The 18,941-nt window shown below is 36.5% G+C and overlaps 1 protein-coding gene across 1 annotated transcript in view; it reads left to right on the top strand.

Annotated features, from left to right (window-relative positions):
* LOC111640327 (serine/arginine repetitive matrix protein 1-like) overlaps positions 1 to 15,373 on the top strand; it is a 123,334-nt gene extending 107,961 nt beyond the window's left edge. Inside the window, exons 11-18 of the mRNA XM_023386341.1 lie at positions 267 to 575; positions 1,771 to 1,839; positions 2,210 to 2,929; positions 5,266 to 5,331; positions 10,048 to 10,356; positions 11,552 to 11,620; positions 11,991 to 12,512; positions 14,690 to 15,373. Coding sequence (XP_023242109.1) covers positions 267 to 575; positions 1,771 to 1,839; positions 2,210 to 2,929; positions 5,266 to 5,331; positions 10,048 to 10,356; positions 11,552 to 11,620; positions 11,991 to 12,512; positions 14,690 to 14,984 — 2,359 coding nt within the window. The 3' untranslated portion in view covers positions 14,985 to 15,373. The remainder of the gene's footprint in view (positions 1 to 266; positions 576 to 1,770; positions 1,840 to 2,209; positions 2,930 to 5,265; positions 5,332 to 10,047; positions 10,357 to 11,551; positions 11,621 to 11,990; positions 12,513 to 14,689) is intronic.
* Positions 15,374 to 18,941: the final 3,568 nt, after the last annotated feature.

Genomic DNA, 18,941 nt, shown 5'->3' on the forward strand with positions numbered 1-18,941 from the left:
TATATATATTTCTGAATATTAATGATATATATACGTGTATTTTGTAAATATGGATTGCCATCAAGAATTACGTTATAATTTTGTTATCGAACAATTGCGTTACTAGTTACATTTGTTACATAATTTGTGTGGTAAGATTGACTGTGTTCACGTGTTTTCTGGAGATAGCAAATTTACATAATTCATTTATACATTTATATAATCCAAATTTATTAAAATGTGTGTGTATAATCTTTACATAATATTGAAAAATTATTTTTATCTAGGGACCGGGCATCTAAGAAGCATACCAGATCTCGATCTCGTTCTAAATCTCCCTCAAAAAAGAAATCCAGTAAATCTTCCAAGTCGGATTCGAAAAAAGAAAAAGAAAAAGACAAAGAAAAATCGCCGAAGGAAGATAAGAAAAAAGAAAAGGAAGTAAAGGAAACGGCGAAAAAGGAAGAACCTCAAAACGAAGAAATCAAACAAAATAATTTGACAACCGAATTAGAAGTAGCAAAAATAATTGCCGGGATATTAGAGGAAGAAACAAAAAAACAAAATGAGAGTAAAAGTGTCAAAACAGAAAAAAGGTAAAATTTAATTTAAACGCTTTTGTGATTTTTATTTTATTGCCTTTTTGTAATTAACCGTTTTTCTTTCTTTTTATTTGCATTGTAGACATATTACAAAAATTACGATTTTATTTCATCATCTATAATTCTATTGGCTTTTATAATTCGCGTAATTATAACGAAATACAGTGTGTGTCAGAAACATTCGACAGTTTTTAGTATTAGAGAATATTTCAGAGAAACGCATAAATATTTATTATTCCGCGCAGAAACACTTCTCTTTCGGTATTTACTGTAAATAAATAAGACATTAGTAGATGATTTACCCTTTAATTAATATAGTCTGTCTATGGAAAGAATCATCTCGAGAGCTACGCCACTCTCCATGTCGCTTCGGTTAAACCAATCGGCACATACCCTAATGACGTCCACACTCTTCACTTAAAACGTCTGGCAATGTGTGAATTTTATTTTACTTTCTCTCACTAGATGGCAGAACGACTTTTCCATTGTTATAGCATTCATTAACCCCGCGTTTCTTTATGCGCGAGAGTGTAGCGAAATGACGTCATGAACAGTGTTGGCCAATTAGAAACCATTTTCAGTGTGTTCGCTGTAAAACGCTTCTCGAGCGCTGCCTAAAGAAACGCGGGGTAACTGTAAAGAACCGTGCGTTTAACTACTACCATAGTGAATTTCCCGGTATTCCGATACCAGAACCCCAAGCTTCCGTAATACAGTTTAGTTTATAATGGCGGCGACGCGTTTAACAAACCAGGAAGAAACCAGAAATAACCGGCCATCGACTGCCGATGCCTATTGGTTAATACCCGTGTCGATTCTTTCGATAGACAAACTATAGTTAGTTATTAAATATCGGAAAATAAGCCAATTTCCGGCGTCAACGACTACGGGACGACCTGTATTAAAAGTTAGATATATTAATTCCACCGACTTTCTTGACAGAAAATTACCGATAGAATAATTTTAAACGAATTTTAACAGTTTTTCGTCTTGGACTATAGCTTAATTTTCTCAACCTCCTCTAGTTATACAATTTATTCGCCGCCATATCTGATCTATTGTATCGCAGATTTATTACTAAAGACGATAATTTTCTCGCCGGGCGGAGGAAAATTATTAGGAAAATATTCTAATGAAGTACCGTGGGTTTATTTTTACTTAAAAGCTTACTTTTATTTTTGTCTTACAGCGAAGTAAACGAGGCGGAACCGGCGAAAAAAGAGGAAGAAGAGAAACGAAAGAAAAGACAAAGATCGAGGTTCGATTTCATTTTTTACCAATAAATAATTCCAACTCGAGCTACATGCAATAATTATATAAGCGCGTAAACCGAGCATCCGGAATAGTGTTTTTTTTTCTTCGCGTGCGCACAAAAAAAAATTAAACGGGCAGTCGAATGCCGATGGTTTATTCGATTCCGAACGTTCGAAAATCATTCGACTTTCAGAAACGGAAGCTGTAAAAGAAAACGAACGTAGAAAAATTGTTAGAGATTTTTAAACGCGACTCTCTCGTGTTTTTACCGAATTCGACTCGCGTTGGCGTAAACTGTAGTATTTTCTTCGACATACAGTACAGTATATTTTTTTGTTATTAAAATTAACGAGTACGTTTACGGTTTCGTTTAGGACTCCCAGCAAATACTCGGTTTCTCCCACCAAGTCGCCGAAGTACAGGTCTTCGAGGTCTCCCTCCCATCACAAGTCGACCCGATCGAGTTCGCCGTCTCGACACAAGGCCTCTCGTTCTCCCTCGCGCCACAAGTCATCTCGATCGCCCTCGCGCCAGAAGGTGACGCGGTCGCCCTCCCGAAGGAAGACATCGCGCTCTCCCTCCGGGCACAAGGCGTCACGCTCGCCTTCGCGCAAGAAGTCGTCACGCTCGCCGTCTCGACAGAAGTCGTCCAGATCGCCAGGCAGACACCATCGCTCGCACTCGCCGTCCTACGGCCAGAAGCGCAAGTCGCGCTCGCCCAAGCGCTCTTACTCGAAGAGGTCTCCGGCCCGACAGAAGTCTCGCTCTCCCTCCTATCGCTCGTCGCGCTCGCCCAACCAGAGACATCGTCGTTCCTCCCGTTCTCCCAAGAGGTGGTCCCGATCTCCCAGACGACGCTCCAGGTCCAGGTCCCGCTCGGCCCGCAGAGAATCCAAGTACGAACCATTTTACCTATTATTTAACGTGTGTGTGTGTGTATATATGTATGACGCTGATGTTAACGGTTTAAAGAATCGAAAGGAATTGTCAATTTGCTTCTTATCCTCGCGTTACCGTCCGAATCTACCAGCACCGACTTTTGGCTCTACAGAGGGAATTATCCTGCGGATGTGGATAGACGCGGATATATTGTGACAACGATACGCATCGCGGACCGGCCGTATTTGTTACAATTCGGTGGGTTTACGGGCGCCTACAGAAATACCAGCGGTTTTTCGCTGCGAACGTTTGGATTTACGATTAAAATACAGTAGAGCGTCGTTTATCAGAATCAATTGGGGAATGGGGTTGTTCGGATAACCGATTATGTACGAAAATATATATTAACCTATCCCGTGTTGAAATTTTTCTTCGTTGCGTGTTGCTTCGCGTTGAATTTTCGTCGATGTTAAGCCTAACGAAAACTTTTTAAAATAATAATCGTGGCTATTGTATCGTTAAAAATTACTTTTTTATTTTGTACAAATAAAATAAATATATTGAAAAATATAACCAAAAAAATATACTTTAGAAGTTGATCAAAACCGTTCGATTGAACACGACACACACTGCGTTTCTTTAGGCAGCGAGAGTGTAGCGAAATAATGTCACGAGCAGTGTTGGCCAATTAGAAACCAGTTTCAGTGTGTTCGCTGTAAAGCGCTTCTAGTGCGCTGCATAAAGAAACGCCGGGACAGTCTTCAGAAAAACATCACACAAAAGTGCCAGTGCTGCCAGCTAAAACACACACCAACAAAAAAAATATTGGAGTAGCCCAAGATATAGCCAAAGATTGAAGCGTCACAGCAATAGCGAAAATTTAAATTATGTCGACTGGAATGCTTTCGGATAAACGACGCTCTACTGTACTTCAAAATAATTTTTTTATATACATAAAATGTACAGTACGTTGTATTTTGTTCGTTTTCGGGATTTTTCGCAGACGTCGTATTATGTTTTACGTACANGACCCCCAATCACTTTCCAAAGCCTCACATTGACCCCCACCGTAAAGTTTTATTACAAGTGTATATGTATGAGCGAAAAAAAAAACGTTGTGGGTTGTGGTCTCTGTCTAAGGAAAAAAAAAAAGGTTGTGACCTCTTAGCCGCATCGACCCCCTAGTTGCATCGACCCCTGGGGGTCCATATCAACCACTTTGGCGACCCTTGATCTAAAGAGTTAATGCTAGTGGAGTCAACCTTTCTTTATAGACTTTTCCTCACCTATACTTATGCAAATTGTTAAAAGTTCCCATGATGTCAGATATTTGAATTCTGGATTTTTTAATCTTTATTTTACAAAGACATCACAGGCAATTTTAAACAGTTTGTATAAGTATAGGCAAAGTGAGTCTATAAAGAAAAGTTAACATTACTAGATTTCCAATGATTACAAATTGACATTCAGAAGACTTCAAATATTTTTTTTTGTATTTAGCCTTCAATATGTACTGTACACTTTTTTTATTATACTGTTGTGTTTTGTGCTAACATCTATAGAAGTTTTTGCACTAATCTGCAGAACTGGCTGTGGTAAAAATTTAATTTTTTCCTCTATTATTAAATCATTATAAATGTAATTAAAATAACCAACTGAGAGTTTAAAAAAAAGATAGATAAAACCTTAAGGTATTCTTATTCGTTAACTTACAATGTTTCTGCTTATTTTTTATGATTATAATGACACAAATCATCATAGTTGCAGATCTTTGTTTCATATTGCTCTACAGCTTGATACTCTTAGGGAAAAATATTTCCATAAAAATACAATTTTTTTATGATTTTTTTTTATTTTACAAAATATTGATATGATTTGAAAGATGCTCCTGTAATAAACATTTTATTTTTCTTCTGGAATTGCTTTCAACTTTTTTCAATGAAGTTAATTTTCTTACCAAGGCATAAAGCTTTAGTTATTTTAATGATTATGAATAGTGATTCTCAACCACAGTGCCACAAGATTTTTGAAGTGTGCCACAACTGTGAATACCCATACATAAGCAACATCAGATAAGTAGTTCAATTGGTTCTACTTTTTTAGGACACGTTTGGAAATTGTAATCGGTGTTACTGGTAACTGCTGGTAGTTACCAAGGCATTTAGAAAGTGTGACCTAAATAACCAACCATGTTTAAAAATCACTGTTATGATGTCATCAGTTGTCCTGCAGTACTTACTGAAGTAACTGTGTGTGCCACCAAATTTTTAAATTATTAAAAGTGTACCATGACAAAAAAAGGTTGAGAATCATTGAATTATATAAATAAGAGTAATGGAAAGTTTGTTTTTTACTGTTTGAAAATTTCAAAGTTTAAACTGTTATAATAAATCTTTTTTGTACATAAATAAAATCTTCATAACACTTAGAGAGAAGTATTACATTAATTTTTAATTTTTTTTTATTTAATTAAATCTACATGAATTTAGGTAGATAATATTTATGAATATTTTCAAATAATTAAAATTTCTTATATTTGTAATTTTTATAGGGACCGACATTCGAAACGGTCTCGTAGTCCACATACTCGACATCATAGAAGTCGTAGCAAAAGCAAGTAAGTTCAAAATTAGTTTCAATAATACTCAGTTTTATTTCCCAGCATATACAGATAATTATGATTAAAGATTACACAGATCAACAGTGGTTTTGGTGCCCAGGTATTTTGAGCTGATTTCATATGATTTTGATGTCCTGAATTCAAATATGGCATTAGTTTTTGCCTAGGAGCTCTAATTTTTAAGATATAGCATTTTAGTGAAATATCTGTTTCAATATCTTAAGTTAAATCCATGGATCAAGTAAAAAACTAAACACGGAATTTTTATTATTATATTATGCAAATATTATTCTATACAAAGATAGAGGAAAAAAATCACCAATAAAACTAAACAGTTATATATTGAGGAAGCTTTTTTCCGTGACTTTCGTGAATGTATTTTGGAGCAATCCCTTTTTAAACTCTGCCATCATATGCCATCATATGCCATCATATCCCATCTTCCTTGGTAGCGGTCCTCCATAGTTTTAATATCCTGGTGAAATCTTTCACCTTGTTCTTCACTGGTGTCTCCTAAATTTTCAGGAAAACGGTCTAAGTGACTGTGTAAATAGTGCACCTTAATACTCATATTACACCCAAGGAATTTGAAACTGTTAAGCATCTCGTTTACCAGTTCAACATAATTTTCAGCTTTGCGTTTGCCTAGAAAATTTCTGACAACTGCAACAAATGAAGTCCAGGCTTTTCGCTCAGCTTCATTCATCGAATTTACGAAGGCAAGATCGTTAATGAGTTGTCTTATTTGTGGGCCGTCAAATATTCCTGCTTTAATTTTTTCTATACTTAACTGAGGCATTTTTTCCCCTATATATGCAAAGCATGATCCCTTCTTATCAAGAGCCTTTACAAACTGCTTCATTAGGCCTAGCTTGATGTGCAGTGGAGGAAAGATGATTTTCTCTCGTTCAACTAAGGGGTCGTTAATGACATTTTTTTCTCCAACGTCCATGTTTTCTCTCTTAGGCCACTCTTTTCTAACCCAGTGGTGTGTTTTGTCTCTGCTATCCCAGAGGCACAAGAAGCAAGGATATTTGGTGTAGCCAATTTGCTGTCCAAGGAGAAAGTTTACCATTTTTAAGTCTACACAAATTACCCATTGATGTTCACGATACTTTATCTTCTCCAAGACCAGAGCTATGGTGTTATATTCTTCTTTCATTTTCGTTGAGTGAGCAATTGGTATTGAACCATATTTGTTCCCATTGTGTAGAAGGACACATTTCAAACTTCGTTTTGAGCTGTCAATAAATAGGCGCCAATCATCTGAAAAATATTCAAGAAGGCCCATTTTTTCCAAGAGTCCTCTAATTTCGTGACAAAACACAAAATTGTCTTCTTGAGAGAAGAAGGGTAGCAGATCCTTTTCTCTTGTACGGTAAAAGGTAATTTTGGTTCCTTGCTCCAGTAAATTTTTCTCCTTCAACCCAGAAGCCAATAATTCAGAAGCTTCTTTTGGCAGGTTGAGATCTCTGGTGAGGTCATTTAACTCATCCTGGTTGAAACATTGAGGAATTGATGACATTCTCTCGTAATCACAGTCACCTTCATTAGGATCAGAGGGATACTCGTCCTCACAGAGCTCTGGTAGCTGGTGAAATGATGGAACTGGCACTTCCTGTGAGTGAGGGACCGGGTGTCTTGCAGAGACTAAATCAGGATAAGTCCACTTGCTACGGTTGTTACGATTGATTCCATTAATATTTACTAGACAGAAATAACAGTCATCAAAGTGATTTTTGGGTTCAATCCAAACCATCGCTACGCCATATTTCAGACTTTTTCTTTTCCCAGTAGTCCACTGTCGTAAATGTTCTGTACAAGTTTTACAGACCTGATACTAAAAATGTAGAGCTGATAGAAAAAAACTGATTTCATATTTGGATTCAGCAACCCAAATATAACTAAAATCAGTTCTAAAATCCTAGGCACCAAAAAAAAAAATTTTTTGTTGACCTGTGTTATTTATTCTTATGTTGTTTAATAAAAGGCATTTATTAGAAAATTTTAAAATTTGATATGTTTCTCAAGTAATAACAGAAAAATTATTTGTGGAGGAAAAATAAGCTAAAAGTTATTACTGTATGAGACTGGACATTTTATTCATTACAGCAGTCAATTTTAGTACCTATAAACTCCATTTCAAAATAGAGTAACAGCAAAAGTCTTAGAGAAATATGGTTTATTTCGAGAACATAAAACATTTTTGGATTAAATTTTGGTAACTGGAATGGTTATGTTTTATTCCAAATTATTAAAAACATTAACATGGTATAAGAGAATATACAGATTTGAAAATCATTTTTCTTTTTTTTTTTTTTATTGTTTGCAAATACTGGAAGCATAGCATTCCAATTACAATCTTTAGAATTTCATGGAAGTTATTTTTTGTATAATATTTTAACAGTATTTTGTATATTTATTTGTATGGCATTTTATTGGACCTCAATTTATGTTTTTGTGGAAGTCATTGTTCTACTGGCAAGAAATTCTGTCACACAATTTTATATGTTCTAGATGACAAAAGCAAAGATCTGGGTAATAAAATCTGACACATTTGCATTATTTGAAATTTGCTAGAGGACCCAAGAAAGGTTTTGTATTGATAGCTTGATAAACACATGTCGTGTGCAGTGGAATTTGGCCTGTCTCATTATGGTGATAAAGAACACAGTGAACATGGTTGTAAAAAAGTAAGTTTTGATAAATCTTTATAGCAAAGGATGCTCAAATTCTTGCAAATATAATCTCAGTCAATTGCAGGATAATGTATACATAAAAATAGTTGCAAAGATAGCATTATCATGCCATAAAATATAAAGTATTGATTTTGATTGTCATATTTTCTTGCCAATGGGATATGTTGTATCTAACTCCTAAGTTAATGCCTAACTCTTCTCACATATCAGCTTGTGCCCAATATTGTTTTTCTCACAATGTGGTGAAATTTTTACAGATTATCTATAAGGTATATGATTTACTAGAGACACATGACTGTAATTGTTTTGCAATGGATGTGGCTGTAGAATCACCAATAGAAGTTCTAGAAGCCAAATAGATGTTTTAGATGGTAGCAATGAAGAAATGGCTTTTCAATTGCAATATCTTCTCTGACGTTCAATAGTTTACTTTGCACAATAGATTTGATGACGTTGATAAGCATAGCTCGTAAAGATAAGTACTCGATTACATATTGCATTTTGAACCATATTGCAGCAATAATGCCAATTTACCTGAAACAGGTTGTGGTGCTGTTACTAGTCTGCCGAAAAGAAAAGCTGATAATATTTGCCACTTATGTTGTATTGACAATTTATTCATATCAATTAATCTGTTATAGGATCTCTCAAAATGAGGCATTGCAGCGACATGCACAAGAGAAAACAGGCTTGTAAAAGTTCCACTATGACCTAAACAATGTTGTTCAAAATAAAGAAAAAGGTTATATGGAGAAACTTGTATCTGACAGAGTAACAGTTAGGTGAATAATAACTGTTGTTACAGTTGTTAGTAATGCTATCAAAACATTCCTTCTTAGAAAAGCTGAGTTGGTACAGAAAAACACAATATTATAGAAGTACACAGCCCAACCAGATAGCCTATTACAATTGTCATATGAGTGGAGTAAATAAAAGTGATTTAGCTGATTTGCTTGGTTTATAAATGTAGATATGGATAATACTTGGCAACTGTATAGGTCAGTCCCTAGGTAATAACGTAGGCTTACTGAACTTTCAGCAGCATTACTGCTCAGTTTTTAGTTCAGTATAGCATTGAATAAAAAACACTAGGCCCAACTTCAAATACAAAACACATCGCATGAAACGATTTGACAGATGGGCCGTCGGATAATCAAAGACGAACCGGCAAACGTACGATACATTACGCCTAGAACGTTTTAAGGTATATCGCATGGCAAGTAACCAGTAAATTTGAGAAAGCCCGCAGAAAAATATTCTGGCAAATTTGCTAGAACACGTCCATTTTGTTCATTTTGAATAAAGTTTTTCATGTTTTCCAATTATAAGTTAGTGTTGTTCCCAAAGGCAGCTTTTATGGCAGGTTTTCCTGTGGGAAACCTGCCATAAAAGAAAAAGACAGACATTTCGTAGTAAAAAGAAATGTTCCGACGTCTCAAGACGATAAAGGGCAAAAATATCAAAATTGAACTCAAATTTTAAAAAATTATTATAATTCTGGGCACGAACCATTTAAGATGGCTGTAAGATAAGTATCACTGATTTAAATCAGATAAGTCGACGATGACGATTACACTGTAAAGAAATGCCAGTCAATAACTATTTTATAAATTCATGAAAGAGAGCATTTTAATACTTAAAACAACTTATAATGAATTACTAAAATACACACATTTCACAAGTAATTTCCCATTAATAGAAAACATTTACTATTTTAATACTTTAATAATTGAGTTATTGAATTTTTTATATATATTTCTGAATATTAATGATATATATACGTGTATTTTGTAAATATGGATTGCCATCAAGAATTACGTTATAATTTTGTTATCGAACAATTGCGTTACTAGTTACATTTGTTACATAATTGTGTGTGGTAAGATTGACTGTGTTCACGTGTTTTCTGGAGATAGCAAATTTACATAATTCATTTATACATTTATATAATCCAAATTTATTAAAATGTGTGTGTATAATCTTTACATAATATTGAAAAATTATTTTTATCTAGGGACCGGGCATCTAAGAAGCATACCAGATCTCGATCTCGTTCTAAATCTCCCTCAAAAAAGAAATCCAGTAAATCTTCCAAGTCGGATTCGAAAAAAGAAAAAGAAAAAGACAAAGAAAAATCGCCGAAGGAAGATAAGAAAAAAGAAAAGGAAGTAAAGGAAACGGCGAAAAAGGAAGAACCTCAAAACGAAGAAATCAAACAAAATAATTTGACAACCGAATTAGAAGTAGCAAAAATAATTGCCGGGATATTAGAGGAAGAAACAAAAAAACAAAATGAGAGTAAAAGTGTCAAAACAGAAAAAAGGTAAAATTTAATTTAAACGCTTTTGTGATTTTTATTTTATTGCCTTTTTGTAATTAACCGTTTTTCTTTCTTTTTATTTGCATTGTAGACATATTACAAAAATTACGATTTTATTTCATCAACTATAATTCTATTGGCTTTTATAATTCGCGTAATTATAACGAAATACAGTGTGTGTCAGAAACATTCGACAGTTTTTAGTATTAGAGAATATTTCAGAGAAACGCATAAATATTTATTATTCCGCGCAGAAACACTTCTCTTTCGGTATTTACTGTAAATAAATAAGACATTAGTAGATGATTTACCCTTTAATTAATATAGTCTGTCTATGGAAAGAATCATCTCGAGAGCTACGCCACTCTCCATGTCGCTTCGGTTAAACCAATCGGCACATACCCTAATGACGTCCACACTCTTCACTTAAAACGTCTGGCAATGTGTGAATTTTATTTTACTTTCTCTCACTAGATGGCAGAACGACTTTTCCATTGTTATAGCATTCATTAACCCCGCGTTTCTTTATGCGCGAGAGTGTAGCGAAATGACGTCATGAACAGTGTTGGCCAATTAGAAACCATTTTCAGTGTGTTCGCTGTAAAACGCTTCTCGAGCGCTGCCTAAAGAAACGCGGGGTAACTGTAAAGAACCGTGCGTTTAACTACTACCATAGTGAATTTCCCGGTATTCCGATACCAGAACCCCAAGCTTCCGTAATACAGTTTAGTTTATAATGGCGGCGACGCGTTTAACAAACCAGGAAGAAACCAGAAATAACCGGCCATCGACGGCCGATGCCTATTGGTTAATACCCGTGTCGATTCTTTCGATAGACAGACTATAGTTAGTTATTAAATATCGGAAAATAAGCCAATTTCCGGCGTCAACGACTACGGGACGACCTGTATTAAAAGTTAGATATATTAATTCCACCGACTTTCTTGACAGAAAATTACCGATAGAATAATTTTAAACGAATTTTAACAGTTTTTCGTCTTGGACTATAGCTTAATTTTCTCAACCTCCTCTAGTTATACAATTTATTCGCCGCCATATCTGATCTATTGTATCGCAGATTTATTACTAAAGACGATAATTTTCTCGCCGGGCGGAGGAAAATTATTAGGAAAATATTCTAATGAAGTACCGTGGGTTTATTTTTACTTAAAAGCTTACTTTTATTTTTGTCTTACAGCGAAGTAAACGAGGCGGAACCGGCGAAAAAAGAGGAAGAAGAGAAACGAAAGAAAAGACAAAGATCGAGGTTCGATTTCATTTTTTACCAATAAATAATTCCAACTCGAGCTACATGCAATAATTATATAAGCGCGTAAACCGAGCATCCGGAATAGTGTTTTTTTTTCTTCGCGTGCGCACAAAAAAAAATTAAACGGGCAGTCGAATGCCGATGGTTTATTCGATTCCGAACGTTCGAAAATCATTCGACTTTCAGAAACGGAAGCTGTAAAAGAAAACGAACGTAGAAAAATTGTTAGAGATTTTTAAACGCGACTCTCTCGTGTTTTTACCGAATTCGACTCGCGTTGGCGTAAACTGTAGTATTTTCTTCGACATACAGTACAGTATATTTTTTTGTTATTAAAATTAACGAGTACGTTTACGGTTTCGTTTAGGACTCCCAGCAAATACTCGGTTTCTCCCACCAAGTCGCCGAAGTACAGGTCTTCGAGGTCTCCCTCCCATCACAAGTCGACCCGATCGAGTTCGCCGTCTCGACACAAGGCCTCTCGTTCTCCCTCGCGCCACAAGTCATCTCGATCGCCCTCGCGCCAGAAGGTGACGCGGTCGCCCTCCCGAAGGAAGACATCGCGCTCTCCCTCCGGGCACAAGGCGTCACGCTCGCCTTCGCGCAAGAAGTCGTCGCGCTCGCCGTCTCGACAGAAGTCGTCCAGATCGCCAGGCAGACACCATCGCTCGCACTCGCCGTCCTACGGCCAGAAGCGCAAGTCGCGCTCGCCCAAGCGCTCTTACTCGAAGAGGTCTCCGGCCCGACAGAAGTCTCGCTCTCCCTCCTATCGCTCGTCGCGCTCGCCCAACCAGAGACATCGTCGTTCCTCCCGTTCTCCCAAGAGGTGGTCCCGATCTCCCAGACGACGCTCCAGGTCCAGGTCCCGCTCGGCCCGCAGAGAATCCAAGTACGAACCATTTTACCTATTATTTAACGTGTGTGTGTGTGTATATATGTATGACGCTGATGTTAACGGTTTAAAGAATCGAAAGGAATTGTCAATTTGCTTCTTATCCTCGCGTTACCGTCCGAATCTACCAGCACCGACTTTTGGCTCTACAGAGGGAATTATCCTGCGGATGTGGATAGACGCGGATATATTGTGACAACGATACGCATCGCGGACCGGCCGTATTTGTTACAATTCGGTGGGTTTACGGGCGCCTACAGAAATACCAGCGGTTTTTCGCTGCGAACGTTTGGATTTACGATTAAAATATAGTAGAGCGTCGTTTATCCGAATCAATTGGGGAATGGTGTTGTTCGGATAACCGATTATGTACGAAAATATATATTAACCTATCCCGTGTTGAAATTTTTCTTCGTTGCGTGTTGCTTCGCGTTGAATTTTCGTCGATGTTAAGCCTAACGAAAACTTTTTAAAATAATAATCGTGGCTATTGTATCGTTAAAAATTACTTTTTTATTTTGTACAAATAAAATAAATATATTGAAAAATATAACCAAAAAAATATACTTTAGAAGTTGATCAAAAACGTTCGATTCAACACGACACACCCTGCGTTTCTTTATGCAGCGAGAGTGTAGCGAAATAACGTCACGAGCAGTGTTGGCCGATTAGAAACCAGTTTCAGTGTGTTCGCTGTACTGCAAAAAGAAACGCCGGGACAGTCTTCAGAAAAGCATCACACAAAAGTGCCAGTGCTGCCAGCTAAAACACACACACTAACAAAAAAAATATTGGAGTAGCCCAAGATATAGCCAAAGGTTGAAGCTCCACAGCACTAGCGAAAATTTAAATTATGTCGACTGGAATGCTTTCGGATAAACGACGCTCTACTGTACTTCAAAATAATTTTTTTATATACATAAAATGTGCAGTACGTTGTATTTTGTTCGTTTTCGGGATTTTTCGCAGACGTCGTATTATGTTTTCCGTACAAATAGCAAAGTTGTTGCGAAGTAACTGCTAAGGAAACGAATGCCATACAAAGTTGTAGGCAAGATTACGGTTACGAAAGTAAGAACCGCTTTAAGAAAGGTTACTTAGGTTTTTGCAGTCAGTCGGCTGTTACGAACAATTTTTTCTTCTACTGAAGCCACGCTACTATAGGGTGATATACGGTTTCGGTGATATAAGTATTACCTGCCGTCTAATAGGTTTCGGACGTTTAGGTAAGGGTGCCAGACGGAACCTAGTCGTACCCGTGTTTTCGTTTATTCATACGTTATAGTGGATTTCGATAATTTCTAACCTTCGTATAACTCGCGTTTGGTAGTGTCGAAGTCGTCCACGCATTTGCAACAAAATAGAACGTACCTTTTAAGTATGTATAAAAAGTAGTTTTGAAGTATTTTAATCGTAAACCCAAACGTTCGTAACGAAAAACCGCTCGTATTTTTGTAGGCGCTCGTAGAGCCAAAAATTGTGCTTGTAGATTCAAATTGAAAGGAAATTTAATATTACGATAGGAAATCGATCATAAATCTGATTAACGGCCGACGGTAACGTCATAATATTCGTTCTTATCTTGGGATTGCCGGCCTCACAAAAACTTCCGTAAAGATACTCCGTATCCGACTCGATTGTGTAAATGTTTATCGTTTCTCGTTTTTACTTATTGTTTTCCGGTTTGTTTTGTCGTCTTCCGACGTTTCTTATTACGGGTCGATCCCCGCTAATCCGGCACCTTGCCGGATTACCGACGGTAAGTGGGAACGCGTCGGTTAACGAGGGAAAATTGAAAAACTGAGCGAAATTATAAGGAAAGGTGGGTGAAATAAAGGTTAAGCTTNCCATACCTTGTAGGGTTTCGGAAAGCCCGGACCCGATAAATATAGAAATTTGAAAAATTCGTCTACCGGATTCCGTTAAAATTGCGGCTCTTGGGAAGTAATTCTCTGCCGGTTGGTAGGTTCCGAAGTCCAGTTGTCACCCTTTCCGCCTTTTAAAATTCGAAGATGGAGGGCGCGAGCAAATGCGAATTTTCAGTTCTACATTATTAATATAACCTGGTTTCGAATTTCTATATTTATCGGGAGCGGAGATGCCGGTCGCAACGCGCCGTATTTATTTAATGGTTCCGGCGGGTTAATTTCAACAGAGTCGATTAATTTTTACAGACACAAGAAGAAGAGGGAAGAGGGACAATCGGAAGAAAAGGACAAAGAGAACAAGAAGAAGAAGAAGGAGGAGACGTCGCATAAGGAGAGTAAAGTGGTGCGGGACTACGACGAGGAGGAAAAGGGCTTCGACAGCACTCCCGAAGAAGTGGTCCGGAGACCCCCGGAACCGCCCGAATTTCCCCAAAACGAGAAGCGACAAGATTCTCTCTCCCCCGTCAAAGTGGAAACCAAGAACAGCGACAGCGAGGGCACTGATCACAAGCCCGGCGACATGGACCTGGATAGCGACTGAAATGCCGCCTCACTGCCCCGCTTTATATTTTAATATCGTGTAATCGCTTAATTATTTAATCAATAAAATTTATTAAGCCACGTCCCAACCCCGTATTTTACGAAAATAAATTGCCAAAGTGTATTCCTGGTGATTACGAACGAGTAGAAAGTTCTTGCAGTTTTTTGAAATAGAATAAAACGTTAATTAGTATTTGTGTTTAGCTGGTAAAACGGGGATCCCTTGCATAATCTGTTTTACAGATCCCATCGTGCCACGAAAACGGAACGCGAAATTATTAATAAGTTGATCGTGTACTTACATTCAAAAAATTATCTTTTAATTTCGTATAGAACACTAAGATACGAAAGCGTGGTAAAAATTTAAGAATAAAAATTTAAAAAATGCCATTCAATATTTTGTTAAATCGAAACGATGTTTAAAACGAGAAATGCGGGTTGCCCCGAAACGACTAGCTTATCCGCCGTACCGATAAAGTAATTACGTAAGAAACGAAGAAATCTTTGCTCGTATCGCTAAATTTTCTCGCAAATATAATAATAATGGCAAGAACTACGAAATCCGATTATACGTTTCGAAGTTATTCGTTTGCTACGACGTACTAATTTGCTTTTCTACGAAGACCGCCGGATTCTACATATTCCCCCCATGTTTGTGACGTAACTACCGCGCCAGTTTTTTACTAATATATTGATATTTAGAGAACTAAAATATGTCTTTAAATGTAGAGAGGAGAATATCCGTTCGTCGTTACCCTCGCCTTACACGTAATCTTCGAAAGCAATTCGAGGAAGAAACGTATCGTTCGGATGCTGCGGCAATAACGGACTAATTAAATTATCGATAATCGGCTGGATTATTCGGTAAACCGGTATTTACGTGGGTAAATCCTTAAAGTAAACCGTGTAATAATTACTTTCTTTTTACAAATTTATACTTTATTTTTAATTTCAGTAAAATTCTAGTAGTTGAATTAACGTAAAAGTCGTCGGTCTATTTAGGAAGCTCCGACAAAAAAATATATATATATATAAGTACTTACAACATTTATTATAGAAGTGACGCCATGCGTCATTTTTTAAATTTAAAATTACGCCATTTTGCCAAAATATTTAAAAAATTCGACATAAGGTAAATGACGTCACTCGCGTCGGATTGGATAAAAATACTAGGAGTTATAGGAATCGATGTGCCCATTTTTAAATAAAAAAAATAACAAAGACAAATAATACAGCGAATTAGGAAGTAGCACCATCAATGGAGAAAGAAGACGACAAGCAAACGGACTTTAGTTGTTATATTAACGATAAGCGTTTCGAGTCCCCAAACTCTACAGTTAGGTATTTGAAAATGCGTTAAAATCGTAAACAAGTAATAAAAGTAAAAACACTAACAAAAATAGCAGAATCCCTTTCGTGCAGATCGTCTAGTTTCGTTACTTTAAATATATTTTTTAATTTAAAATGTGAAATTACCCTCCGAAAATCAAACTCTAATAAGTATTATTATGATATAATTTTCGGAAAATTATTTTTTGTCGATAATTTAAAAGGATATTCGAGTCTGTATCGTTTATATATTAAAAATACTCTGTACGAAAATAAATAACGTAAAGTGTGGTAGTTATTATTTCGTAGGGGGGAACTTAAAAAGTACGAGTTTGTTCGACCGTTTACATATTTTAACAAAGAAATAGAAAAAAAATCACAAACTCCCATACGAATAATATCTGCAGACTCCAAATAATTTATAATGCTTCCGTAACTGCCAAATATCCGTCGGCACTCCACGAGATACTAAAAGACGTGTTACCATTTTAACAATTAGGAATAATATGAAAAAGCTGTACGGCTTATTAATATATTTACGAAGAAATAATAAGCGTTATTTGTTATATTTTAATTGTAAAATTAAAGATTTAACCTGGTAATTGGCTTGGTGTAAAAGATACGACGACGGAGACCGGGGCAAAGACGGGGATCGCGGCTTAACTAGACAGTGCCGGCCCGAGGCGAATTTCAGGATGGAGCGAGATCCTATAATGGCGCTCCCCTTGGTTGCCCCTAATTTATACCCTTCAATTTTCTTTACCACTGAGGCGCCCCCTAGGACTTAGCGCCTAGAGCGGCTCCGTTCGCCCAATGGTAGGGCCGGTACGTCTACAATATCCGCCGAACAGTTCTCGACTAATTTGGGAACCCGGCACGGAAGGCGTAGAACCCAAACCGTCTAGAAATATTTTTAAAGAGAAGCGAGCCACATATAGTATCTTCGTTTAGATAATTCCGCCAGTCGAAAATCGTAAACTTTTCCTTGTAGGTCATCCTGGGATATCTCGACAGAAAAAGCCAAAAATTCAAGTGATGTGATATAACGGCAACGTAAAGACGACTTCCAAATTCTTTGTGGATTATAACACCGGATATCGACCGTTCTAATTTAAAAATACATTTAATAAATTAAAACTTGGATTTTCTCAATTGTGTCCAAATAATTTATACCCGCAAATAGGCAGAAGATAACCGTATATCCGGCCCACGATAGAATCAAATGAAAAAGTTTTTAATGACGGACGATTTTAACTTTGAATAAAGTTTTTAATTTCTTGGATAGTCCAAGAAGATGTATAACAATGGTTACAATCAATGTTCCCTCTAAGCTGCGCGGCCGCGCACTGCTCAAATTGTTGCCGCGTAGGTGAGCATGCACACCGATTTGAATTATTGTTTACTTATTTCGCACTCTGTCCGCAACATGATTATTGCTACGTATATTTCAATTAAATACATTAAATCATTGACAAGAGATAATAATTTGTATAAAAGTATGTTTTAAAATGAATTTTAATCTCTATAACTAATAATTTTAATTTTTATAGAAAAAAGTAAGATTTTATATACTGTATATATATGCTCAGAAAAATTTTTGCTCAGAATCTGCTCAGCAAAAATTTGTTTGCTCAGAGAAATATATGTTCCGCTCATCTACAAAAAAAAATTAGAAGGAACATTGCCACCCACCTAAAGGAAAAACATATCTAAAGGCCTATTAACCATCATCTTATCAGCATATGCTAGAGACCCAGAGGCATAGCTACTGTGAAGCAGTTGGAGCAAACTGCTCCAGGCACATATATCATGAGGGTGCCAAATTAGGAACGCGAAATAAAAACTTGTAAAAACATTTGTAAAAAAATTATAATAAAATTTCAAAATTTTCGAACAAAACAAAAGTACAGTGGTACCTCGGTATACGTCTGCTTTAGAATACGTCCAATTCGGAATAAGTCCTGTTTGGACGAAACAAATTTTGTTCGGTATACGACTTAATTCAAGTATACGCGCCATCTATGAACAAGTAGCACTATTGGTGTACTAGACCAGACTAGACGTTCGCAGTGCCGCAGTTTTATAACTTTGTTAAATTTCTTCTCATTTTAATTTGTAAGTAAAATTTTATTAATCATGAATTGCAAAAAGGCAAATGAAAAGCAACAGAAAACTAAAAAAATGACTAGAATCACAATGGAACTGAAAAAAGAGATTGTTCAGAAATATGAAGGTGGCATGCGTGTTCGAGATTTTAACTGTTGCATACCGTATTCCGAGAACGACAATATCGACAATCGTGAAAAATAAAGACATTATTAAATCTGCTAACGCTAACGTTGCGAAAAGAGTTAAATCAATTTCTAAACAGAGATCGAAGACATTAGATCATGATCATGTTGTGAAATTGCTTTTGCTTTGGATAACTGAAAAACAGTGTGCTGGCGACAGCGTATTCGAAGCAATTATTTGCGAGAAAGCTAAAAAGATACATGCTGATCTCATGAAAAATCAAGCAGGAACTAGCCAGGAAAGAAAGGTGTTTAAAGCCAGCCATTTTTTTTACATGAGAACGGATTAGTCATTTTTACATTACTTCTTGTGGGAAAGGCTGGTTTGGTATACGTCC

Source organism: Centruroides sculpturatus, unplaced genomic scaffold (genome assembly GCF_000671375.1).
Source record: "Centruroides sculpturatus isolate CEXI.00-Female unplaced genomic scaffold, Cexi_2.0 scaffold1313, whole genome shotgun sequence".
Lineage (NCBI taxonomy): Eukaryota > Metazoa > Arthropoda > Arachnida > Scorpiones > Buthidae > Centruroides > Centruroides sculpturatus.